Source organism: Eptesicus fuscus, chromosome 22 (assembly GCF_027574615.1).
Source record: "Eptesicus fuscus isolate TK198812 chromosome 22, DD_ASM_mEF_20220401, whole genome shotgun sequence".
In the NCBI taxonomy this organism is placed as follows: Eukaryota; Metazoa; Chordata; class Mammalia; order Chiroptera; family Vespertilionidae; genus Eptesicus; species Eptesicus fuscus.
The window spans coordinates 16,759,843-16,785,839 of record NC_072494.1 but is presented as its reverse complement, the minus strand read 5'-3'; the positions used below and the strand labels follow the sequence as shown (position 1 = coordinate 16,785,839).

At 54.6% G+C, this 25,997-nt stretch overlaps 1 protein-coding gene across 1 annotated transcript; it reads left to right on the top strand.

Annotated features, from left to right (window-relative positions):
- The first annotated feature begins 12,605 nt into the window (after positions 1-12,605).
- SH2D2A (SH2 domain containing 2A) lies at positions 12,606-22,809 on the top strand. Its single transcript, XM_008155632.3, is given in 9 exon segments — positions 12,606-12,639; positions 13,466-13,620; positions 14,380-14,564; positions 15,293-15,382; positions 15,640-15,808; positions 19,418-19,567; positions 19,773-20,084; positions 21,810-21,921; positions 21,924-22,809. Coding segments are annotated over 9 exon segments (1,257 nt in total). The 3' UTR covers positions 21,974-22,809.
- Positions 22,810-25,997: the final 3,188 nt, after the last annotated feature.

Here is a 25,997-nt window from a genome sequence, read left to right as displayed (position 1 = left end):
AGGAGACACAAATCAGAGCAGAGTCTGTGTGTCTGGCGCCCCTCCCCCAGCAGAGATGCCCTGGAGGCAGGTTGAAGGAGCACAGGGGAGTTCATTTCCCAGCTCTTATGCCAGGGCCATCAGGGCATTTGAAGGGAAAGAACCACAGATGAATGACTTAAGACCTTGGTGAAGGGGTGGAGGGGGAGGGGAGAGGCGGGCAGGCAGCGGAAGGGGTTGGTCATAGCTCAGGACTTTTTAGCATCCTGTACCAGCGTTTCCTGCATCCAGATCCTCAGGGCTATAGCTCCTGCTGCCACACGCTGCCATAGGCTGCCACTCCCTGCCACACACCTGGAGTCTGAAGAGATCCGCTCACTCCAGCAGCTGTCCCACAAACCACAGCTCATTAAGGCAGGACCCGAGGAGACTGGGCATGAGTCTATGACAACAATTATAACTCATATCCACTACCCTGACAGGGTCAGGGTGGCCACTAAGGACCGCCTGTCCCCCACCCCTGCCCTGACCCACTTGTCATTGGTAGCTGAAGCAACAGTGGCCCCTAATGGTTGCTGGCAGAACCACAGCTTAGGGGGGAAAGATGGTTCCCTCCTCTGTGTTTTGGGTCTCAGAGAGGCCTCCAACAGGTAGAAGGGAGGAGATACTCCACACAGAAACTCGGGATCTGAGACGCACACAGAGCACACAGATGCACACTGAACTTGCACAGGCCCGGAGGGCCGCAGTGGGCTCCAGCCCTCTCCTCACCACCCATGCCCCCTAACCTCCACAGTGCTGGACCCTGCGTGCCCAGGAAGCGCAGGTCATCTGAATGTGGAGGGGTTTAAGGAAGGGATTGGATGCAGAAGGAAAGAGAGCTTCAGAAAAATTCTGTCTGTGCTCCATCTCCAAAGATGAGCAGGTGGTGGCTGGCCAAGACCTTTTTGGAGAAGGATGAAGGGATGCTAGAATACAAACTCTATTGCCAGCCATGTCCTAGGAAAGAAGGGGATTAACCAAGGTAGCAAGAGAGATGAGGGTTAGACTTCAGAAGGGACTTCCCAACAATACAGGGAAGTTGTGTGGAGGGGAGGAGGGTCTCCTCTCCCAGAGACAGCTGGAGACAGACAATAGGTTGATCTGGGGAGGGAGGGATGGACACTTACCACAGAGGCATAAAGGGAAATGCAGAGGCTAAAAGAGAGATTCCAGAAACACCCTTCATGATTTCATGCTCTTAGGTCAGCTCCATAACACTGTGCCCCCTCCAGGTCCAAGGAGCTTGGATGGCAGGGCACCAGGTCTTAGATGCCCAGCCAGGGGCATCTCATCATTCTAATTAACTTTTGCAAAAACCATTTAGATGCTATTATGCACAAATCTCCCTTCTCACCGTCATGGTCTTTGGAAGAAAAACTTGAGAGAAATTTTTCTGAAGCATAACCAATTATATACCTTAAAGATGGCAGATGAAGGAGAATTTGTGTCCCCTGTGGGCATCGGTACTAGTGTAACGACATTCACTGATGTCAGTGATGGTTCTGTACGCTTTAGTCCACAAGGACAAAGTCGCTTCATCCCCTTGCCTTGCAGACAGTGAACTGAAGAAAGTCAGGGCAAAGCGATGTCTGTAGCTTTCTTTAATACATCCCAAGAGCTATTTTTTACTAAAGATAAATGATACCTACAAGTAATCTTATTTTTTGCCTTTATTTTTCAACAAGAAGATTCATAATCCTTCCTGAAACCTTTCCATTCAATCAAATTCATAATGGCTCCCTTTGGGGGAATTTTAAAAATATTTTTATTGATTTTTAGAGAGGAAAGGAGAGCGAGAGAGAGAGAAAGAAACATCAATGATGAGAATCATTGATTGGCTGCCTCCTGCATGCCCCCCCACTGGGGATCGAGCCTGCAACCCAGGCATGTCTCCTGACCGGGAGTCAAACCATGACCTCCTGGTTCATAGGTCAACACTCAAACCAGTGAACCATGCAGCTGGGCCCTTTGGGGGAAATCTGACATCTATATAACTGATATTAATAAGAACAAGGAGGAAAAGGATGGAAAAAACACTTACTCCTTATAAGCACTTGTTTTTCATATGCTTTCAAGTCTGCTTACCTTTTCTACTGAAGGACTTCCAGTTTCTTAGGTGCCAAAATGTATGTCTTCTTATGAGCCTGAGTCTGTCCAGCCAGTAGAGGGTGTTGGATGGGATGACAGGGAGCAGTCGTGTGAAGGGTGCTGTGGAAGCTCCTCCTGGTCTAGAAGTCGTTTGCCTTTGTCTCCAACCTTCTGTTGGGGGTTGGAACAAGGGAGATGTCAGTACAGGGCCATGGCCCCACAGCAAAGGTCTCCTTCCTTCCTGCTGGAGGCTCCCAGGCACCACCCTGGGGCCGACCCTGCCTGCCCCAGGAGTGAGAAGGTGGGTTTTGGTTTCCTCCCCTCTCTGTGGGGCCGAGAGGCAGTGTCTGGCATCTCCTCACCGTCCTGGTCTATGCCCAGGTGTCAGAAGGTGTGAGCACCTGGGCCTTCTCCTGGTTGCCTGCCCTGAGTAAGAGCCCCGCTGGGTCACTTGTCTAAAGGAGTCACTAGTGAGTGGACACTTAGTGGCCTTATCCATCCCTGGAGAGGATGAGGGAGGATGAACATGTACCAAACTAGGAATCCAGGCTGGTAAGGCTAGGATGGAGCTAGAGGAGAGGGTACTGTGAGGGCCTGGCACATGGTCAGAGGGGAGGAGAGGGCACGGGGTGAGGCCTCGGGTAGACAGTCAGGAGCTTGAGGTCAAGTCCTCAGCTACCCCTGATGCTGACTGAAGTGAGGCCCAAAGATCTGGGAGGCAACGCAACGTGCTCAGACTTCACAGAAGAAATCTGTCGCCGCGTGAAAGCCTTAGATTAAGGCTTCACAGACGGTATTTGCATCCGTCACTCCTACCGAAGCCGCGGAAAGCTGTATGAGAACCGCCCCTTTCTGTGGGCACTTGGCTTCCTGGTTTCCTGGCAGTATGTTTCTAGATCTGGCATTTTAACCAAATCTGTGCAAAGGATCTAGGTGACAACCCGAGGTCTGCTTTCAAAGGGTTTGTCCAAGTGCCCGTTTTATTTGTGAATGTCTATTTGGTATGGATTTTTTATAAACTCTAAGCAGACTCTATCAGTTGCCACTGCTAACCATTTTACACTTTGGTTAAAACAGTTTTTCCTCTGCCGTAAATATGATACAGAATTAATAAGAGAAAACACCTACGTTTTTATTTATTTATTTTTAATACATTTTATTGAATTTTTACAGAGGAAAGGAGAGGGATAGAGAGTTAGAAACATCGATGAGAGGGAAACATTGATTCAGCTGCCTCTTGCACACTCCCCACTGGGGATGTGCCCGCAACCAAGGTACATGCCCCTGACCGGAATCGAACCTGGGACCCTTGAGTCTGCAGGCCGATGCTCTATCCACTGAGCAAAACCGGTTAGGGCAACACCTAACGTTTTTAAAGAAAATGCTTTCCTTCGTTTATGAAAAACATAGAAATAAAGCAGAATATTGGCATAATAGCACACGATGACATTCTTATCAAATGAACAGGCACAAGACAGATTTCCTAAGAAAGTTCACATCAAAAACAGTGACCATGGTATACTTCCTTATGGCATGGAAGAGTAAGGCAGATTTGTCCTTTAGAGGGATTACTGAGAGGGAAAAAAGACTTCAGATGAGAGAGAGAGAAGGGACCGAGGGACAAGAGAGCACAATTCAGCTTGTTTTCAGCCATGGAGGCAGGAGGTGGTGGAAGGCGCTGGGCATCCAAGGACTGGCTATGTGATCCTAGGAAAGTCATTTTGCCTCTCAGATCACTGACTCATTCTCCTAAAGTGGATTTTAACACACACACACACACACACACACACACACACACACACTCATTAGAACTAGAAAGCCCTTTCCCAGCATAAGGAATTATTGACATTGGATAGTATTCTGAGCTGGTGGGGAAGAGCAGCGCTGGGAGAGGGGCTCACAGGGCCCCGGAGGGCATTTCTAGGACAGAGAGGAGGGTGAGGGCCCAGTGGGGAAGAATGTGGGGAGACCTTTGGGGTATGATGGTCCACACTCAGACTGGGAAGCAAAGCTGGGCAGAGGATGGGGGGATGGAAAAGGCAAGGGGCATGGTACTGAGGAATGAGGGGTGTGTGAGAGCCACTCTAGGTAGAGGCTGATCCTTCAGGGTCGGGAGGGGAGGATGCCCTCACTTTTTATGGCCCCAAAGACACTGAAAACGAAGGGCTGCTTTTTTTGGGGGGGGGGAAGGGTGAGGGCAGAGTTGCCAGGAAATCTCTGAGAAGTGTCTGCTTTTCTCTGCCTCCTGCCTGTTGTTTATTTCCCCAGACACAAAACATGCTGGCAGTCCTCAGTCCACAACAGCCGACTCCGGCTCAGCCCCGAACATGGAGGAAACACGTTCTCGGACGACGCATGTGGGTCAGACTCCGTGGTACCCAGCCAGGTGGAGAGGGCAGAGCCAGGCTGCAGGCTCCGCCCTCACCCCCCCCTGCACCTCCACCACCGCACAGGGAGGCTCCCCCTTTTTAAAGCAAACTGCTTGTTTTTCACTCTATCAATACTGTATGTGCTTTTAAAATCATAAAGAGAAGACACAGAGAAGCAAAAATAAGACACAAATCATCCACAATCCCATCTCCCAGATGTGCATTTACACTTCCAGATGTTTTTCTGAGTCGGTCCGTGTAAATGCAAACCGTGGCTGCAAACCGTGGCACGCATAATATTTGTCACTTGCCCCTCCAGGCGACAGGTCCCCGTGGCCATCTCTCCCCTCCCAGGCACTGGATGGGCTCAGCAGCATCTAGCTGAAGGCTATCACAATTAGATAACAACCACAGTCATGGCCACAGGGCTCTGCAGCTTACAAAGCACTTGGTGCCTCTTATCAGGTTTCACCCATGGCCTTCCCGAATGAATGGTCTGAATGAATGGTCTCTCCCTGCTGTGATTCTGCTTCCAAATGCGACCCGCCTCTCCCCCCCCCCCCCCCCCCCCCCGCCCCGCCGCGCCGTGCCCCCTCGCCCCGGCAGTCTGTCTGCAGTCCCACCTCTATCCTTCCTGCTTCGGCAGCAGCGAACCCACCCTGCCTGCCATTCGGAGAGATGGACTCAGGTGGCCCCTCGCTGCCATCGCGCCGCGTCCTGCCTGACTCAGCTGTCAACCTCTGCCCTGCCGCCCACACTCCCTCCTTCCTCTGCCTCCCGGAGAGCAGGAGTCCCCGAGTCATTTTCTTGAGAATCTTTCTCCACCTTCTCAGAATTTCTTCCCTGCTGCCGCCCTGGTTTCCTGTGCATGGCCCCTCCTTCCCTCTCCCCCTGCACCTCTGCCTATGTCCCCTCTCCTGTAAAATCGTGCATCAGGACCAGCCTGGCACAACCTGAGAGGGAGGGAACCCGAGTGACCCTCTGCTCCCTCCGGATGTGCCCCGCCCCCAACACAATGCCTCCATGCTGCCTCCATGCCCTTACTCACCAGTGGGGGGTGGGGGCATACCCACGAGAGCAAAAGGGCAGGTGGGTAAGAAGGCCTGAGGTGGCCTCTGAGCTTCCACTGCAGCTGCGCAAAGGGCGTCCAAACTCCTGTCTCCCTGCCTCTGTCTCTCCCACACCCCCTCGGTCTGTTCCTCTCTCCTCACGGCCTCTCTAGCATCCCATGCTTTCTCTGACATTTGATTTGAGAACAACCTTGGTGACTGAGAGCTGCAGCCACTGGGGTGGGAGAAGGTGGGGACAGGGGCAGGGAGGAATGTCCTGTGCCCCAATAAGCGCTCCTCTTTCGTTCTAGGGTTTCAGTCCACATCTTTAACCCGGAGCACCTCCCTTCTGCCCATCGGCACCACCGGCTCACCAGGGGCCCCCACCTCTTCTCTCTCCTCCTCTGCAGTGGGAGCGATGACGATGACGGTGGGAAGAGAAGCTCCTGGCCTGCTCAGTCCCAGAGGCCAAACTCTCCAGAGGTCCTGCCCTCCCAGGAACCAGACGAAGGGCTTAGCTAAGCTGGGTCTGGAATATCTACTCAGCCAGCCAAGGCCCGGGCAGGCGGCTACATCCCCTGGCTTTGGAGAAGGGCAGCTACCCCTGAGTCGGGGTAACCCAGACATCCAGGGAGCCTCACTCCGCCTGGCGTGGCCAGCAGCATCCCCGCGCTGAGCAGCAGGGCTGCGGGGCTGGCCAAGTCCTTGCCGGCGGCGACGTCCTGATGCCCACACTGAGCTCTGGAGAGGGGCGGGCATGAGTCCTGGGGGCAGGGATGCTGGCTTGTGCAACTGCCCGGCCCCAGCACCAAACCGCCTTTAGCACATCATCATGTGCCGAGCACCTGCTCACAGGAGGTCCTGCAGTGGGTGACCGGCTCACAAAGGTGGGCAAGACCGGGGCTCTGCCCTGGAGGCACACAGGGCCCGCTCGGCTCAAAGGCACACGACACGGGTCGCGGACTGCAGCCTCCATGAGTCCTCACAGAGCTGTGCTGGAGCCGGGCTATCAGTCGCAGAAGTGAGACTCATCTCACTTCGCTCTGAAAGGCCCTCAGTGGCTCCCCGGTGCCAACCTGCTAAAGACACAGCTCCCGGGCAGGCTGACCCTGAGCCTCAGCTCTCAGCTCTCTGCCCTTTACACCCATCAACACCCAGCCACCCCCAGCGCCACTGCAGCTCTCTGCCTCCACGCCGTCTCTCACTTTGCTTCTTCCACCCAGACCCTCCTCCGTTCTCCTCCGCCCCCGCTTCCCATTTATCCTGAGGATCACCTGCTCCCTTTAAGCCAACCCTCTCAGCTACCACCTCCTCTCTGGGACCTTTCTTGGAGGAGAGAAAGTGGGAACCACTTTCCCCCATACATCCTTGCCCCAGGCAGATGGACCACTCCTTCCTACTCCTCCTGGTCCCCGTGCTTCTAGTTTAGCTGCTGTCATTCCGAACTGCCTGGGCTTGTTTGCCTGTGTATCTCTTCTGCCCTCGTGTCTTATTTCTCTTTGTAGCCCTTGAAACTACCACACTCTCCAGCACATAATAGGTTTTCACTAGATGCTCAATGAATTAGCGATAGCAAACCAGCCAGAGGCAAAGAGGAACAAATGCTGCCGATGGAGCCAGATCTGAGCTGGATCCTAGTTCCACACACTTACTCGTCTGCTTGAGCAAACTGTTGATGATGTACTTCTCCTAGCCTCAGCTTGGCTCACCTGTCAAATGGAAAGTCCACCGCACACCTCACAGCACGATGCCTGACCCGAGACATCTGCATGCCCACCTGCCTCCTCCTCAGGTGGCTGTGGGTGATGCGAGGACCACATGCGAGGACCTCAGCCTCCAGGGAGGCACCGAGGAATCTGCAGGACTCGCTGCCATGACTCCTCCTCAGCCACCGTCTACACTCCGGATGCCGGAGGAGAGAAAGTGGGAACCGTAATCCTCCCCATCCCCTCTAGACCTCGGGGCCCAGCCCCAGAGTCCATGAGATCCCGAACTCTCCTGAACATATTGTCCTGACCCCCAAGTTTCCTTGGGGCCTTTGATGCCCTTAGCTTCACAGATTCCTCAGAACATCTGAGCTTCCTTGGGTTCTCTGGGGTCTCTTGAAACCATGAGGATCCTCTACACTTCTCCACCGGCCTCCCTTCCTGATCCCCTCCAAGCAGTCACGGACCCTGACTCAAGTCACCAAGATCTCTCTCTCTCTCTCTCTCTCTCTCTCTGCAGGCTCTCAGCCTACCTTGTCTCCTTCTCCCCCCCTCCTCTGGGCACTGCCAACTCTAACCCCGGCACAGCTGTCGCAGCCACTCCAGCCAGCTCCGTCCTTTGCCGCGGTGCGTGGTGTGATGCACTCTAACAGCACATTCAGCCTGAGAACTTCCGGCTGTGCCCATGCTCCCCGGGAGCCCAGACAGGGGAGAGAAGTGGAGACTGCAAACCGGTCCAACCCTGTGTGTTCTTCACATGCCCCCAGGCTTGGCCCAGACTGCCCTGTTCCTAGGGCACCCTGCTCACCCTTGACCTCTTACCAAGGTTCGGCCCAGATGCCCCCAAACTCTTCTCTGAGCCTCCTTCCATAGAGGTGATCTTTCCCATTTTCCAGGGGAGGCGCTTCAACGTGCAGAGATCAAGTAACTCACCCCGAGGACCTTGGCATAAGGCGGAAGGGGCTGAGATACAAACAGGGGTGAGAAGCAGCCACAGCCTCAGAGAGGCTCAGGCTCTCCGAGTAACACTGGTCCGATGAAATGTGGAGACAGACACACGTGAGGTTCCTGGCAGCCCAAAAGCCCGGCTGCGTTTGGACAGGGCTGCTGTGCGATGGGTCAGCTGCACCTGGGACGGAGAAAACCCTCCACTTGCCAGTGCTGCTGGCCTGGGCCCAGGCCTCCAGACAGAGAGAGAGTGATTCCATTTTAAAAGTGAAAAATGCTTCCATTGCAATTATCACAAAGTGGTAGGCAGTTTCCAGAAGTGGGCTGTGCAGAGCGTAATTCCAGCCACGCAGAGCAGAGCGCTGGCATTTCAGGGGCTGCGCTGAGACGGCCCCCGCCTCCTGCCGATCAATTAGATGGCAGGTGATGGAGAAGACGGCAATCTGTGATATGAAGTCGGACCACCCTGTTCTACTGCCCCCTTCCCTGCGGCGTGACCTTGAGCAAGTTGCTTATCCTCCCTACCAGTAAGTCTCAGGTCCACTGTCTGTAAAGTGGGCATGGTAATGACCATCGTCATCGGCCTGGTATAAGGGTGTGTGAGCGCATACTTGCAAAGCACTCGGCACAGTGCGTGCTCACAGCAAACACTCCCTCCTCACCCACAGAGCCTAGAAGTCCCTAAGCGGAAGCCCCCAGTTGAGACTAATGTTCTCACCCTGCGACTGAAGCTAAGTCTCTTGGCCTTGGTCTCAGTTCTCCTACTTGTAACGTGGTGCCAGGCAATCCTCAAAAAAACGCAAGGCCAGCCCTTGGCAGTTATTTATAAAATAGTAATTTATTATACAAGGTAATAGTAGGCTACTGGTAAAGTCTAGACACAAAGGACGAGCTGGTAAAAACAAAACCGCATCCGTTTTGTTCCCTGACAGCAGGTAGGAGGAGCAAAAAAAGCGAAGAAGGGCATTGGTTCGATCCGCAGCGTGCATCATCCGAGCTACACTGGACACAGATCTCAGATGCCCTAAATCACCACCTCCTTCCCAAAAGCCCTGGTCTGCAGCTTGCTGGCAAGGACAAGATGTTGCACCCTGCAATTCCTAGCACTAAGAAAGGGGCACAGCGTTCACTTGGCCTCTGAATTTTGGAGGCAAGGTAGGCTGAGCTTGAGAATACCACTTCAGACTAATTATTGGGGGACACCGAAGGCTGCCAGTTTCAAGAGCAGCCCAGATTCAGGTGCCCCTGCAGCCGCTCTGGTTCTCGGGCCTTGTGACCCAGCATGTCCAGCGGGGCTGGAAATGCCGGTGGCAGAGAAGGATGCTGTGTGGAGTCTCTGGCAAGTTCTGATGGAGCATTGCAGCACATCCCCCGAGGTTCTGGAACAAGGTCATGCCCTCTCTGACAGAGAATTACCTCTGAAAAATAGCTACTGGTATTCAACCCGAGCTGCCCCTCATGAGCTGAATGTTATCTGATCCAGAAGTCATAACGTAGGACAAGCAAAGCAGGAACTCACCAGGTGATCCCTCTGGACCAGGCTGAGCTGCTCCAGAATGTATAAGTGAGTTGCATGAGGCCTGGCCGGGTAGCCCAATTGGTTAGAGCATCGTCTCAATATGCCACGGTTGCAGGTTCGATCCCTGGTCAGGACACATACAAGAATCAACTAATGAACGCATAAATAAGCGGAACAACAAATCAAAGTCTCTCTCTCTCTCTCTTTCTCTCCCCCTTCCTCTCTCTCTATAAAAATCATTTATTTTTGCCTTCCCTTCTCTTGCCTTTGGGGTCAAATTCATAAGATGTTCTCTATGACCAAGGTCCATAAGTTTAGTTCCTATGTTTTCTTCTATGTACTTTATTGTTTCAGATCATATATTCAGGTCTTTGAGACATTTTAAGTTAATTTTTGAACAAAAGGACAAACTATAATCTAGTTTCATTCTTTTGCATGTGGCTTTCCAATGTGCCCAGCGCCATGTATTGAAGAGGCTTTCTTTACTCCATTGTGTGTTTTTGGCTCCTTTGTTGTTGAAAATTATCTGTCCATATAATGTAGTTTCGTTTCTGGGCTCTCAATCCTGTTCCATTGGTCTGTGTGTCTGTTCTTCTGCCAATACCTTGCTGGGTTTTTTGTTTGTTTGTTTTTAATATATTTTATTGATTTTTTACAGAGAGGAAGGGAGAGGGATAGAGAGCCAGAAACATCGATGAGAGAGAAACATCGACCAGCTGCCTTCTGCACACCTCCTATTGGGGATGTGCCTGCAACCAATGTACATGCCCTTGACCGGAATCGAACCTGGGACCTTTCAGTCCGCAGACCGATGCTCTATCCACTGAGCCAAACCGGATTCGGCAATACCTTGCTGTTTTGATTATCATAACTCTGTAGTATAATTTGAAGTCAGATAGTGTGATACCGCCGGCTTCATTCTTTTTTCCCCAGGATTGCTTTGGCTATTCAGGATCTTTTGTGATTCCATACAAATCTGACAATTTTTTGTTCAATTTCTTTAAAAAATTACATTGGTCCCTAACCAGTTTGGCTCAGTAGGTAGAGCATCAGCCTGCAGACGAAAGGGTCCCGGGTTCGATTCTGGGCAAGGGCACATACCTTGGTTGCAGGCTCCTCCCTCGCCCAGGCCCTGGTCAGGGCATGTGCAGAAGGCAACCAATTGATGTGTTTCTCTCACATTGATGTTTCTCTCTGTCTTTCCCTCTCTCTTCCACCCTCCCTAAAAATCAATGGGAAAATATCTTCGAGTGAGGATTAACAACAACAACAACAAAAATGACATTGGGATTTTGATGATTGTATTAAATCTGTCTATTTCTTTGGGTAATGTGGCCATATTATTTTTTAAATAAGTTTTTATTGCTTTCAGAGAGAGGAAGGGAGAGAGAGAGAGAGAAACATCAATGATGAGAGAAAAATCATAATCGGCTGCCTCCTGCACACCCCCTACTGGGAATGGAACTTGCAACCTGGGCATGTGCTCTGACCAGGAATCGAACCCTGACCTCCTGATTCATGGGTCGATGCTCAACCAGTGTGGCTCACTGGTGGGGCTGGCCATTTTAACTACGTTGATTCTTCCCATCTATGAACATGGAATAGCTTTCAATCTCATTATGTCTTTTTCAATCCCTTTTTCAATGCTTTGTCGTTTTCAGTATATAGGTCCTTCGCATCCTTTGTTACTCTTTTGGTTGCAATTGCAAGAGGAAGTCTTTTTTTTCATTCATTTTTTGAAGTTTCAGGAACTTGTTCGTATATAGGAAAGCAGTGGATTTTTGTACATTAATTTTGTATCCTGCAAATTTACTGTATTTGTTTATTGTTTCTAATAGTTTTCTGGTGGAGTCTTTAGGGTTTTCTATATACAGAGTCATGCCACCTGACATCTCGAAAAAAGATCCTTTTTCTCTCTGGGTTCTTTGCACCAAGAACAGTGCCTGGCACACAGTCAAGGACCGTTGGCCTAAATCACAGTGAGATTAGGAAGAGATCTAGATTCCGTTCCAACTCTGTCACCAACTCCTGAGACACTGAAAAACCCTGGCTAAGGCACTTCCCCGAGCTTCAGTTTTCCCTCCTGGAAAATGGGGATGATGTTCCTGGTCTCCTTCTCATTTGTGAGGGATCCAACGAGAGAGAAGTAGGACTGGTCCTCTAGTACAGCAGGAGACACAAGCCCGCGGCGAGACACCAGCATTGAAGTTACTAACAACTACTAGTAGTGTTACTACTAACGACAGTCTGCCTAGTTGGAGGGAATTCTCCCTCCTTCCTCCAGGATTGCCTGGTTTGCCCTAACCCACTTCTGTATCTGTTGGAGGATGAAGCCAGGCCCCCTCCTCCCTACCCTCTGTCTCGCAGATTCGTATGACCTCAAAATGTCCTTCCAGAAGTCTGACCTACATCCTTCCTGTGGCAGCCCTGCCTGCTCCCCTCCTCATGTGTCCTAAGAACATAACTCTGAGCCTAAGTCTCCAGGGAGTACGAAGCCTGAGCACCTTATAGGGCTTATCTTTCTAAGGTTGGTGTCCCCACTGCCACTGCTCAGAGCAGAAGCTGAGACAGACAGAGAGAAAGGGAAGTCCCAGTCTGGAGTGAGGGAGTAAAGAATCAGGGGGGATCGAGGTCAGCTAGCAGTATGGACTTCCTAACACCCAGACACAGAGTGACTGACACAAACACCCACCACCCCACCACCACCACCTTCAGCTGCCTGGCTTCCGGGGGCGGGACAACTGTCTATGGCTTTCCATGACGTGGGTCCTCTGCTAGGGCTAGGGTTGTGGGCAGAGCGACATTTCCTGCCAGGGGGCCGGGGGGAGAGAAGAGTTGCTGAGGGTGCACACCTTTTGAGAGCAGACACACACCCGGCTCCTGGGCTCCTTCTTAGGCCGCCCCCATGGAGCTCCCCCTGGCCCAGATGAGCCCCCAAGGTAAGTGTGATGTTTAAGAATGTGGGTGGGAGGGGACAACGAGACCCCTACACCCTGCTCTCTCCTGGGCCAGAACCCTACCCCAAGCCAGAGCTGGCAGGGGGCCCACAACCCCTTCTCCTTCTCTGGGACTGCGGGTCCCCTCAGCCCCGAGAACAAAGGCGACAGGCTCTGCTGTGTGCTTCTCAGGGAGGAGGGGGGAGGGATGGGGGAAGCCAGGGGACCCTAGGCCAGAAGAGGGGCTGCACTAAAGAGATCTGCCTGGCCCGGCCAGTGTGGCTCAGTGGTTGAGTTGAGCATCGACCTATGAACCAGGAGGTCCCAGTTCAATTCCCAGTCAGGGCACATGCCCAGGTTGCTGGCTCGATCCCTGGAGGGGGCCTTCAGGAGACAGCCAATCGATGATTCTCTCCCATCATTGATGTTTCTACCTCTCTCTCCCTCTCCCTTCCTCTCTAAAATCAATAAAAAATATATTTTTTAAAAATAAAGAGATCTGCCTCACCTCCCTGACTGTGGGACTGACTTCCAGGCCACCAGACCAGCTGACATCCACCTCCGTTCCTGGTGCTGTTTCCCCAACAAGCCCCTCTGCTGCCTCAGCCCCTCTTCGCCTCATTGGCTCCATACTCCTCTTCCCTGATAAACTCTCCCTTCTTCCCCCGCCACCCTCCCCCGCACTGTCCTACCTGCATTTCTCCTGCTGTCATGACTGTCCCTGGCCTCCAGGTCCCTGGTCAGAGGGACCTCTAAGCCTGGGGGAGGGTGGGCAGCAGAGAGAGGCAGTCCCTCACTGAGAGCCCCACTGTCCTCTTTGTGCTAACAGGAAGTCACAAAACCCCCACTCCAACCTTCACCACCTTCCAGCCCTTGGACTTGACTCGAAAAAGCTGCCAGGGCTTGCTTAAGGAGACCAGACTCCGGGCCCCGCAGGCTGAAGAGGCCCCGTTCAGCCCCAGAGCCCCAGATGTCCACGCTGCGGTGAGTGGGAACCTGGGGTACCGCTCCTTCACCTGCTCTCAAGCCTCCCATGGGTGAGGACACACAGATGGAGAAAGGCCAATGGGAGGAAGCAGGAGCGGTCTGGGGCTGCCTCCAGGGCAAGGGCGCACAGAGAGGAGAAGGAGATGGGGAGTCCCTCCTTCGTGTGCTGAACTGCTCCTCTGTCCCGAGTCCCCAGGTGACCAGGGTACAGTGAGTGTACCAAGTCCTGGAAGCAGGCAATGGCGTCTGTATCCGGGGCTTCTATTTGCCTGGCACACCCCCATCTCAGTCCTTCCAGCCTACCCAGTGGTTGGAAGATCCTCCCTGCCAACCTGCTCAGTCCCTCCTACTGTAGGGTGAGCTCTCCCTTATTCTGGCCTCTGGGGTGACCTCCGGCATCAGCTGTCTTCATCCTCCAGGCCAGGGTATGACTGTCTGTCCATCCGGAAGACTTCACCCCCATTTAGGCATAATTTAACAGCTTGCTGCTACTGCTTTAAAGGCCACGAGGGAAGTAGAAAGAAATTTCCCAGGAACCAGAACAGCTGGAGCTGAAGACGGGACTTAAGTTACACCTTGGGAAGGACTTCCTGGGCCATTGTACCTAAAATAGGCAACTGGGCTGGCGGCTGGGAACGTCCTCCCGTGCCCAGGAGGGTCTGGGGATAAGAAGGAGAAGGTGGCCGCTGGCTTGGAGTCGGGAGAGGGCCCACTCATCATGGCGACTTTCCCTCCTTGAACTCCTCCCCTCACCAGGCATCTCCCCAGGCCCTGGGGGCCGCCTCCAGTCCAGAGGACCCTGGAGAGGCTGAGGAGGTGCCTAAGGAGGGAGGCCAGTCCCTGCAGGCCGAGACCCGGGCTTGGTTCCAGAAGACCCAGGCCCATGGGCTCCTGCAGCACGGGGCCGCCCCTCCTTGGTTCCATGGCTTCATCACTCGGAGGTGAGTCACCGAGGAGGAAACAGGCCCAGAGTCGGGCAGGGCCACGGCCCGGGTCCGCAGCCAGTCGGGCGTAGATTGGGGCTACACGTCCAGGCCACTCCCCAAGGCATCTCCCCTGGAGATGGTTGGAGAGGCTCCAGTCCAATCCCCTCTGTGCCTCAGTTTCCCCTCTCTAGACTCAATTATCGAAGGCCTCTAACCCTCACGGTTTCCACCTGTCTCCCAGGCGCTCTCCCACGCCATCTTTACCTCTGGCTCGCCCAGGCCTCTCCTCTTTCTTGCCTGCCTTGCAGTTCCCACCTCCTCCTCCATTTCTCAGCTTCGCTTCTGTCAGCTTGACTTTTGACATCGAGAAGTCTATTACCCTCCCCGTGGGTGCGGCCGCAGCACCAGAACCACCACCACCAGAACCACCACCACCTCACTCCCCGCTCCACCACCCCGCCCACCCCTCTCCTCCCACCCGCCAGCCCACAGCCAGCTGCCCTTCCAGGACGGGCGGGAGGGTGCAGGGCTGGGCGTCGTCCTGGGTGGGACCTCTGGGTCCCGTCCACGCCCAGGCCCTCCAGCGGAAGAGCAGTGCCCACATCCTCTCCCTCCCATCCCCACCTTCTCCAGCCACTTCAGTTCACCTGCTTTGGGGCAGGGTCCCCCGTGAGAGCCCGGGAAACGGGGGTCAGGGCTGGAAGAGTCAGCGCCCCGCTCTGTCCCTTCTCCGTCACCCACAGAGAGGCCGAAAGGCTGCTGGAGACCCAGCCGCAGGGCTGCTACTTGGTGCGCTTCAGCGAGAGCGCGGTGACCTTTGTGCTGACCTACAGGTGAGGGCGGGGCCCGCACCCGCGACCCGGAAGCGGGCTTCGGGCCGATCGGGCTAATGGGGGGGGCGGGGCTGGGGGCGGGCGGAGGTGTGAGCCGGGCTCTTCGCTGAGCCCCTCCGTCAGCTCCGCCCCATCCCACCGCTGAGAGCGGGACCCCCTGGCGCGGGGCGGGGAGGGGTCACGCCACGTGCTGGTGGCCCCGGCCGGGAGGGGTGGGGGTGTTGGGGAGCAGGTCTGATCCCGACTGGGCCCTCCAGGAGCCGGACTTGCTGCCGCCACTTCCTGCTGGCCCAGCTCCGGGACGGCCGCCACGTGGTGCTGGGCGAGGACAGCGCCCACGCGCGGCTGCAGGACCTGCTGCGGCACTACTCGGGGTCCCCGCTCAGCCCCTACGGGGAGACGCTCAGCCAGCCCCTCGCCCGCCAGGTACGCCCCCCCTACTGCCGCCCTGACCCTCACCCTCACCCTGACCAGCGCCCCTTCTCACCAGGCACTTTCTCATGCGGGCAAGACTGCCCAGCCGCGCCCTCCTGCCCATCTCTCTCCCTGGAAGCCCTTGGAGGAGGAGGCATGCTGGGGAGGGAATCCTTGAGAGACCAGCCCAGCCACCAAGAGACATGACCTTCTGAGAGTACCCAGTCAGGCGCATGGGTCATTTGTGGGTTTCATTTTGTTTTGTTTTGTTTTAATTTATTAATTTGAGAGAGAGAGAGAGAGAAATATCGATTTGTTGTGCCACCCATTCATGCATTCACTGGTTGATTCCTGTATGTGCCCTGACCAGGAATCAAACCCGAAACCCTGGTGCATCAGATGATGCTCCAACCAACTGAGCCAACCAGTCAGGCAGGTCATTTGTTTTGCCTTTTTTTTTTTTTTTTAATTAAAAGATATTTATTGCCTGGCCAGTGTAGCTCAGTGGTTGAGCGTCAACCCAGGAACCAAGATGGCAGGGGCACATGCCCAGGTTGCAGGCATGATCCCTAGTAGGGGGCATGCAGGAGGCATGTTTCTCTCTCATCAATTTTTCTATCGCTCTATCCCTCTTCCTTCTTCTCTTTCTAAAAATCAATGAAAACATATTTGAAAATATATATATATTTACTGAATACCCAGCATGTACCAGATGCTGGCAGGCTCTGGAAATAGCACCATGGACAGACAGATGGGTTCCAAACCCACAGAGCTTACTAACCAGCCGCAAAGAGACAAATAATGGGAAACAAGTGTGAGGGTGTGATGAGAGAGGAGAGCTGCGTCAGGGATTACCTCCCTGGGGAAGTTCAGGCAATTCTGAGGGACCGATCTGTGCCAGGCATTGGTCTGGGAAAATAACAGTAAACAAAACGGACCACAATATCTCTGCCTTCATGGAGCTTGCATTCTAGTGAGAGGAGAGGGACAGTGAATAGGTGTAGGCATGCTCTACCAAGAATTCGCTGGAAGCCCTTTGTGGGTTTTTGTTGTTGTTGTTGTTGATCCTCCTCTGAGGACATTTTTTTCCCCCCAATGGTTTTTAGAGAGTGGAAGGGAGGAGAGACAGAGAGAAACATCGATGTGAGAGAGACACATGGATTAGTTGCCTCCCACATGCAGCAGGGGATCGAGCCTGCAACAGAGGTATGTGCCCTTGACTGGGATCGAACCCAGGACCCTTCCGTCTGCGGGCCCACGCTCTGTCCACTGAGCCAAACCAGCTGAGCACTGTGAGCCCTTTGTCTTGAGGCTTCTTATCTTTCGTTGGCCCAGTGGAATCCTAGGGAAGGTCTCAGGAGAGGGTCTCAATAGAATATTCATTAGCTTTTCAGGTGTGTCCTTCAATATATTGATTCCTCAGAATGTGCAGATAGAGGGGTCAGGGGTTAGTTTTACTTTTAACGAACATTATTGAAGAGGGACCAGACCGAGGCTGGTCTGCCCAGGCCAGTCTGGAATGTGTAAACCATTTGCTCCTAAGTGTCCTTGGTCAGGGAAGATAAAACCTTGTGATTCATTAGCTTGTTGTAAATTGCTCAAATTGTTTGGCCTTGTTTAATTATTTTGTCTCAGTTTCCCTTATTCCACTTGTCAAGGAATTTCCCTAGCTTCTTCCTATCCTGCCACAAGAGGAGGAAGCTATAGGAGGGGCAAGTCTGGGGGCAGTGGAGATCAGGAGGTCAGTTTTGACAGGTACAGTGTGAAATGTCCATTCGATATCCACGTGGAGATGTCAAGTAGGCAGTTGGAATACACGGGTCTGGAGTTTGGGATAGAGGTCTGGACCGGAGATGACTATTTCAGAGTCATCAGCATGTAGCTGGATTGATTCTGAAGCCTTCAGGAGGGGTGAAATCTCACTCAGGAGTGAGTGCAGATGGAAAAGAAAGGACTACCAAGTCTTCGAAATTTAGAGTTTGCAGAAATGAGAGAGAACCTACAAAGAAAACTGAGGAGGAGCAGACAGAGGGAGAGAGGAGAAAACCAGGAGAGTGCGATGGTCTGGAAGCCAAGCAAAAAAAAAAAAAGCAAGTCAGGGAAGAGCAAGTGCCTAGGGGTCCAGACCATTGAATTTAGCCAAGAAGTCATTGGGGACCTGGGCACGAATGGTTTCTTGGAGCTTGACGGGAATCAGTTCAAAACAGTGGGGTCGCTCTGGCCGGTGTGGCTCAGTTGATTGGGTGTCATTTCATGCTCTGCAAGATTGCTGGTTCGATTCCTGGTCAGGGCACATGACTGGGTTTTGGGCTCGATCCCCTGTAGGGGGTGTGCAGGAGGCAGCCAATCGATGTTTTACTCTCACATTGATGTCTCTCTCTCTCTCTCTGTCTCTCTCTCTCTCTCTCTCTCTCTCTCAATATCAATAAAAATATTTTGTTAAAAGTGGGAACTATGCCTATAGGCAACTCTTGTGGAATTTTGAGAGGAATAGGGGAGACCTGGAGATTCTGGAGCAGTGAGAACGGGGTGTAGGGAAGTCTGCAGGTGAGGGAACCAGCTGGAGCTGACAGAGCGGAAGGCAGAACTGTTGGAGACCAACCTCTCTGATGGGGTCTCAAAGGGTCTTGTCACTCAAGCTCTTTGGAGTTTGGACTTGATCGTGGAGCAAGGGGCAGCCACCGAAGGATTGCTAGGAGAGTTTCTGCAGGCTCGCGCACACGGAGTGGAGAATGGGTCGAAAGGGCAGGATCACACAGGGGAGGACTGAAGAGGCCGGGGCTGTGTGTGGTGACTGGGCATGGAGAGAAGTGTGCAGATGTGAAACTATTTAGGCAGTGGAAGGAGCAGGGCTGTGTTCCATCAGGTGTGGGGAGGGAGGGGTCAAGGTTGACTCCTTAGGTACTGCTATGGCAGCAGGGGGAAGGTGCTACCTTTTATTCATAAAGGGAATGCTGGGAGAGGAGGAGGATGGGGCAGGGAATAAGAATTCCGATTTGGATCCATGAAGCCTGCAGCGCCCCGTACACCTCCAGATGGAGACGGGCACTTGGTGGATTTCAGGAGCACAAGGGAAGCCTAAGGCCTGAGCCACCTGGGAGCATCCGGGACCCCAGGGCTAAATGCTGAACTGAAAGCACGCCTCCTGAGGGAGGGAAGTGCCCCACTGTAAGGCTCGTCTCCTCTGAGGCGGTCTCTCTGCCCTAAAATATCTAGCTGATATCTCCAAGAAGTATTCCTCTGGCACCTGCAGAAATAAACGTAAGCACAGCAGTCTTGGAGATCTAGCATGCCAAAAAAATGTTAGGCTAAAGGCTTGGCCAGCCTTGTTGCATGTCTACAACCACAGGCACGAACGGAGACCAGGCTGGCCCTGTGTTCCAGGTGAAATTACGTTTAATGCTAGAGATTGCCCATAACCAGAGCTACCTCCCTTCCCTCTGGTCTCCTTGCCATCTTTGTGCCCTCTTCTTCACCCAGGGAACCCAGGACAGGCTGAATTTCTGTGCCCCTCACCCCATCCTCCACTGGACTGGTTTATTTTGTCCTCCTGGATCACCTGCCCACCCCCAACCCGCTGTCCCTGCTCAACCAAGTCCCTCAAGCCTCCTTTCCCTGCAGACCCCTGAGCCAGCAGGACTTTCCCTAAGGACTGAAGAATCAGACGCTGGGAGCAAAAGCCAGGACCCACACCCCCAGTATAGCCCAGTCTTCAAAAAGGAGAAGCCCAGAGCCCTCACCCAGAAAGAGGGGGGCAGCGAGCCAAAGGAGGTATTGGGCTGGAGGACCTGGGAGGAGGCGGGGCAGAAGGGAGGTGAGGACCCAGGAGACAAAAAGGAGGCACGGCCAGTGCGGAGTGGGCCACTGGGAGGGGGCGTTCTGCAGAGGGCAAGAGCTCTGGCTGGGCTCCGGCTCCTGCTGTGACCCTAGCTGGTTGCTCTGACCCACTCCTCCCTGGCGTCACTTTCTCTCCTAGCCCTCCCAGCCGCCGAGACCCAAGCCTCCGGTCCCCGCCAAACCTCTGCTGTCCTCCGAAGCCTACACGAGCCCAGCGCCAAGACCCTGCCGGGCCCTGCCCTCCAAGCCCTCCAACCCCATCTACAACGAGCCTGATGAGCCCATCGCCTTCTATGCCATGGGCCGGGGCAGCCCCGGGGAAGCCCCCAGCAACATCTATGCCGAGGTGGAGGTGGAGGTGGGGGTGCCGTCCGGGGGTGAGGGCCCGCCGTGCATCCTCTGGCACTCGGTCCTCCGGAAGTGCCGGTCCAGGCCTGTCCCAGGAAGCCAGGTAAACGGGGGTGCAGGGAAAAGCTAGACCACAGGAAGGACTTCCTGGAAGCTAGTTTGGGAAGGGTTCCGATTGGATGCCTGGGTCAGGGTGAAGGTCAGTGGTCTGAGGTGAGGTGGGAGGACAGAGTCCCGGCTGCCAGCACTCCTTTTGCAGGCCCAGAGATTGCTCCCCCCGCCTCTTCCTGGAGTCACTGGGACCCTTCGCCAAGTCCCCACCCCTTTCACCTCTCAGCAGCTCATCCCTTCCTAACTCACAGAGAAAACAGAGGCCCCAGCAAGCCCCCCGCAGGGCCCTCCGCCACAGAGCCTGTGTTTTGGTTGGTGTCCATCTCACCCAGCTTATCTTCTCTAAACCCACCTGAGTCTGACCCAACCAGTGCCGGGAATCTTGGCCCCGCCCATCCTCCCCTTCCCAGTCTGAACCTGGGCTCCCTCCCCTCAGCCTTTATCAACCTGCCCATCCTGAAGAAGAGACTCGTGTTGTCTCAGATGAGCAGTGCCCTCCTCCCCACCCCCACTGCACACTCCCCTCTCCCTTTTCCACCCCTCCCCCTCCCCCGTCTTCTCACTGGTCAATTCAAGTCAGTATGTCACGGGCTGCTCCCACCCTCTCCCTCTGCCTCCCCACCTCAGGCCCGTTCCCACTCTTCCTGCTGGTGCCCAGGCTCCTCCTCAGCCCTCGTATCTGTTCACACTCACCCACACCCCTGCCACCTGCTGCCATCCTAGAGCTGAGGTCACCAGTCCGTGTCTCTATCCAAACTTCTCTTCAGGCTTCTGCTCAACTCCCCAGTGTCCCACGGCCTCTCAAACTCAACACAGCCAACGCTGCCCCAACCTTTTCCCCGACTGCTCCCTCCCAGGTGCCCTATCTGGATCAATAACCCTCCAGCCACCCAACCACCCAAGTCAGAATCCTAGGGCTCCTTCTACATCTCCCCTTTTCACCCCCATTCTCCTATAAGTCACTGGTTTCTGCTGGGTCTCTTCCCAAATATATTTTTCCTTCCCCCAGTTTCAAGCCCCATTTCTCTTGTCAGGACTTTTCCAAGAGCTTCTTCACTGGCCTCTCACCGCCAGTCTTGCCACTTCTGATCCATGCACCCCAAGGAAGCCAGAATGGTCTTTCTAAAACGGCTTCCTGGCCCACGAGGCCCTCCACACTCAGAGGGAGGCGTGCGGGGAGGGTGCCCCCGCTCAGCTTTATCGCCCACCCTCCCAGAACTGGTCATGTTTCTCCAAGTGCACCAAGTGGTTTCAAGCCTCATGGGGTTTGCAGCACGCCAGTCCCTCTGCCCATACCAGCTTCCTGCAAGTACACCCTCCTGCCACTTGGGAGCTTTCTAATCATCCTACAAGACTAGCTTGCCCTTCTCCTCCTCTGGAAAGACTTCCCTGACCTGACCACAGAGGTGTCCTCTGTTTTATACACACCTGCCACGCCACTGAGCACCCGGGACCCTGGCCTCCCCTTGCCCAGCAGAGTGTGAGTTCCCTGAGGGCAGCGGTTGCGACTCACTCTTCTTGGTTTCCAGAGCACCCAGCACAGTGCCTGGCAGAGCAGGTGCTCAGGACATGTTTGTTGAATGAACAAGAGGGATTTAGCCCTCCTCTGTGCAGCCCAATGTCTGTTAAGACCAGATGTCTTGGTCTGTAAGGCTGCAGGTGGGCCTAAAAGGCAGAGGGTAGAGGGTGTGACCTAAGACTGTCCTTCTCTCTCCAGAATCCAGGTGGCCAGCAACTGCATTCTGAGAACTCTGCAGCTGGACAAGGCCCTCCCGTGCCCCGCCAGTCCCTGCCTCTCTGGGGACACAGCCTCCCTCACAACCTAGACAGGAGTTTCAGGACAGAGGAAAGACGTGGCTCTCCCTAGGGCCTCCTCAGTAGCCAGTGTCTGAGCTGCGGGAGGCTAACCCGGAACATCAGGTCCAGAGAACTTCACACACACCCCGGTGTCCCTCTAAGGAAATGTGGATGGCACAAGGTGATTGATCAACGCTGGAAAGGACCTCAGCTGTCATCTATTGCAAAGATGGCAAAACTGTGTCACCTCGTATCCCAACTCCAATCCATTGGTCCTTGGCTGCCTAAGGCTCTAAGGCGCTGCCTAGGACAGGATGTTAAGGTCATATCTGAACTCAGCAGAAAAGAGCACCGTGATTGATTAGTGATGTCTGCTGTGGGTGAGGGAAGGAAGAGGAGCAGCATCCTTTTTTGCCCTTATTGATCAAGTCCAACTCCCTTGCTGTGCAGATAAGGAAACAAAGCCAGTGGGATAGTGACTTGGCTGAGGTCAAGGACTAGGACCCAGGCCTCCTAAGTCCCTGGTTTAGTGCTATGTTCCTGACCCCACACCCACTGTCTTCACAGGAAACGTCAGACATGTCCTTAGCTAGGAAATCTGGTGGCTTTCCTGGGTTCCACCGCACTGGGTCCTGGGTGCTGGTTCCCTTCCTCCAGATCCCAGCGTAGCCCCGTCACCCTGACAGGCCTGGGCCTCCCACAAGGAAGCCCGGAGGTCAGAGGAGCAAATGGGGAACCCCCTTCCTCTTCGGGACACACTCACCGGCTCCCTCCCAGGGTCCTCAGTGGTTGGTGCTCCTCTGAGGATGTGGGCGAGGAGGGCCTGCTGCCTCCCGCTGGCCTGGCCTCTCCTCGTGGAGTCTGATTTCCTTGGTCCTCTGAGCCTTTGGGTCTGGGCCCTGGTCCAACGCTGCTGCTTTCCGAGGGTTGGTTTGGCAAGAACAGATGTTAGAACTTGTTTGTTGATTCTTGTCTGGCTAATAAATCATCACCAACCACCTCCCCCTACAGCCATCCAGGTACTCCAGGCTCCTTCTGTCTCTGACTCTCTCTCCTGTGGTGGAAGGGCAGGTGATTGACCTGCCACTGCAGAGGGAGGGAGAGGGTCTGGGGGCTGAGAGACACCTGCACAAGGGTCACAGATCTGTCGGCAGGAGACACGACACAAGGGACACAGACGTTCTCTGCAAAGTAACCCTTCCCTCACTGGGTTGGGCTGGGCAGACAACCAGGTCCAGAGGGTGGCTCTATCTCCTGTGACGCCAGGAGAGAAAGAGGGGCAGGGAGGGAAGGGGCTGAGGGTAGCCCCTCCTTCCCCCACCCCCCTGCCAAGCACAAGACTGGGAAGGGGGAGAGTGCCCTGTCAGCCTGTGTGTGAGCCCTTAGGCTTCGAGGACGAGGAGCCCCCTACAGCGGCTCCAAGACTCTTTTGTGTCTTCCAAGCAAGGCCACGGCCACGGCCACCGGCTTCTGCCTCAGTTGGAACCCAGTTCTCTTCCCTGTCCCTTTTGTGAAGCATCCTCTGCCCAGACCTACTTCAGGGCAGCCTCCTGCCCCAGGGCAGAACCCCGTATTCTGGGCTTCAACCACCTGGAATAATCTGCCCTGGGTCTTATTTTTGTCTCAGACTGGGGCTCTTCGTGGCAGGACTGTCTGCTCCTGGATTGCCCTCAGGGCTCAGCACAGAGACTGCCCGTCCCCCCCCCCCGCCCCCCCCCGCCCCAAAGCCACTCAGGCCCAGGTACTCCAGTGGTCCCTGTGCCGCCTGCTCAAGGCAACCAGTACAGGGCCCCTTTTCCTGCCAGAGGCACAGAAATCCCCCAGGCCCAGGTGCTGCAGCCATCACACCACCCCCAGCCTGGTGCAGGTGCCAGCTCCAGTGACAAGCGAATTCCCCTCCTTTCCACTCCAGTGCTAATCAGCTTAAGGAGAAATATGGTTGCTGAGTCAACAGAGCTGGGGTTCCACTTCCTGCTGCCTGTAGGTCTAAACCCCCTCCTGAGCAAGAGGAGAGGGAGGGAGGGCAGGGAGCAGATGGTTTACATACATCGGAGGCCGAAAGCGCAAGAAAGGTCTCAGATTAGACTCAGGGAGTCACCTAGTGGCTGATTCCTTGTGGCAGGGGGAGGAGGCAGAAAAAGGAGTTCACTGTATAGCAGGAGCTGGGCATCAGAAAGTCAGAAAACAGGCTGTGACAGGATGGGCAGGTGCTGGGAGGAGGCAGGACTGCCTAGTGACCCCCTTGGTGTTTCTGAAGGAGCAGAGCCTGCTAGAGGCGGGCAGAGTGGGACCCAGTGACCCTCCGTCTCCCTCTCCTTCACGCAGCTTGGGGTGGACTCACCGAGGGGTAGGGTGTGGGGTGGTGGGGGAGTCCAGATGGCATCCAAAGCCCTGGGTTCATTGTGGCTCTGTGCTAACTGGCTGCATAACCTTTGCAGGAAACCTTTTCTCTGCGTCCGTCCATTCCCCACATTCCTTTGAAATGGGAGTAATGCCTCCTTATTGGCACACAGGGCTGCTGTACAGATCAGACAAGACCATCAGAAGGAAGGGCTTGGCAGAGCAGGGCTAACAGGGACCTCAGACCCTTTGTGACTGACTTCGGTTCAACTAAATAGGAAACTGAGGTCTAGAGAGGGGAAGTGGCAGGGAGTTGGACGCAGTCAAGCCCAGGTGGTGTCATCCCAACCCAGGGCTCTCCCTTATACACAGGGGCCCTCTACTAAGCAAAGGGATAAGGTCCCCATCCTCCCGAGAGCTCCAGCTGCAGGCCCAGCCCTGAAGACCGAGGTGGTGGGGCCGCCTTCCCCTCCCCAAAATCAGGGGCCCCAGCACCATCCTGCTCGCTCACTGCCAAGCTAAGGTCTGAGGCTGTGGTGGGACCTCAGGATGAAGGTAACTTTTATTTATTTTTTTAAATATATTTCTTTATTGATTTCAGAGAGGAAGGGAGGAGAGAGAGATAGAAACATCAATGATGAGAGAGAATCATTGATCGGCTGCCTCCTGCACGCCCCTTACTGGGGATCGAGCCTGCAACCCAGGCATGTGCCCTTGGCCAGAATCGAACCTGGGACCCCTCAGTCCACAGGCTGATACTTTATCCACTGAGCCAAGCTGGCTAGGACTGAAGGTAACTTTTATAGGAAAATGAGCCGGAGCCATTGTGCTGAGGGTGGGGGTGGGGGCATTTCCCAGCTAATCTTCCCATGGCCAGTCCATCCCTCCTCTGGCACCGCCCACTCTCAGGTCTGAGGGGAGTCTCCCTCCCCCAGCCCCAGGCCCCCTTCAGAGCCTGAAGAAAGGCCACACCTTCCAGCTCCAGCCCCTTCAGCACCATGGCTGACCCTGACGCCTCTCCATATTGTCCTGCTCCTGCCTCCCCTAAGCTGCCCTTTCATCCTATCTGCTCCCTCAGCGAAAGCAGAAGACGATCTCAGTAAGGTGTCCTATAAGCCTGGCTCAGGGGTGAGGAGGGCGGGGGGCGTTGAAAAGAACTCCATAACCTCAGCTATCCCAATTCCACGGCACATCGCTTCCCACGAACCCACTCATCACTGAGGCCCCCTTCAACCATCTCCACTGGCCTGAGAACTCCGGACCTCACTGGAAAGCTGAGCGAGAGGGTCAAAAAGGTTAGAAGCAGGTGGCACAGAGCTTCCCAAGGCCCCACAGGACTGCAACCATCCCCTCCACGAGACTGTGGCTTCTGGGACAGCAAGCTCAGCACTCAATTGGGGTGAAGACCTGGCCAAGCCCCTCCCCAGGGCCAAAGGCCGTGGGGCAGAAGCTGAAAACCCGACAGCTTTGCCGTCTCTGTGCAGTGTCTCTAAGTTGGATCCCTGCATAGCTCAGCCTCCTAGGCTCTACGGTCCGGTCAACACACTGGAACGGTGCCCCCGCCCCTCCAAAATCTGCCAGGCGACTTGGATCCATTTCCGACCAAGTTCTTCACCCCCTCCTCCCTCTGCCCCCTGGTTGCTGCTGCCTGCCAGTTTTAACCCAGTGCCATCCCTTACTCCTCCTCTCTCCCTCATCCGTCTTCTCTTCCCTGTTTGTTTACCAGACTTGAGGCTGCTACCACCCAGATGAAGTTGTCAACTTTCTA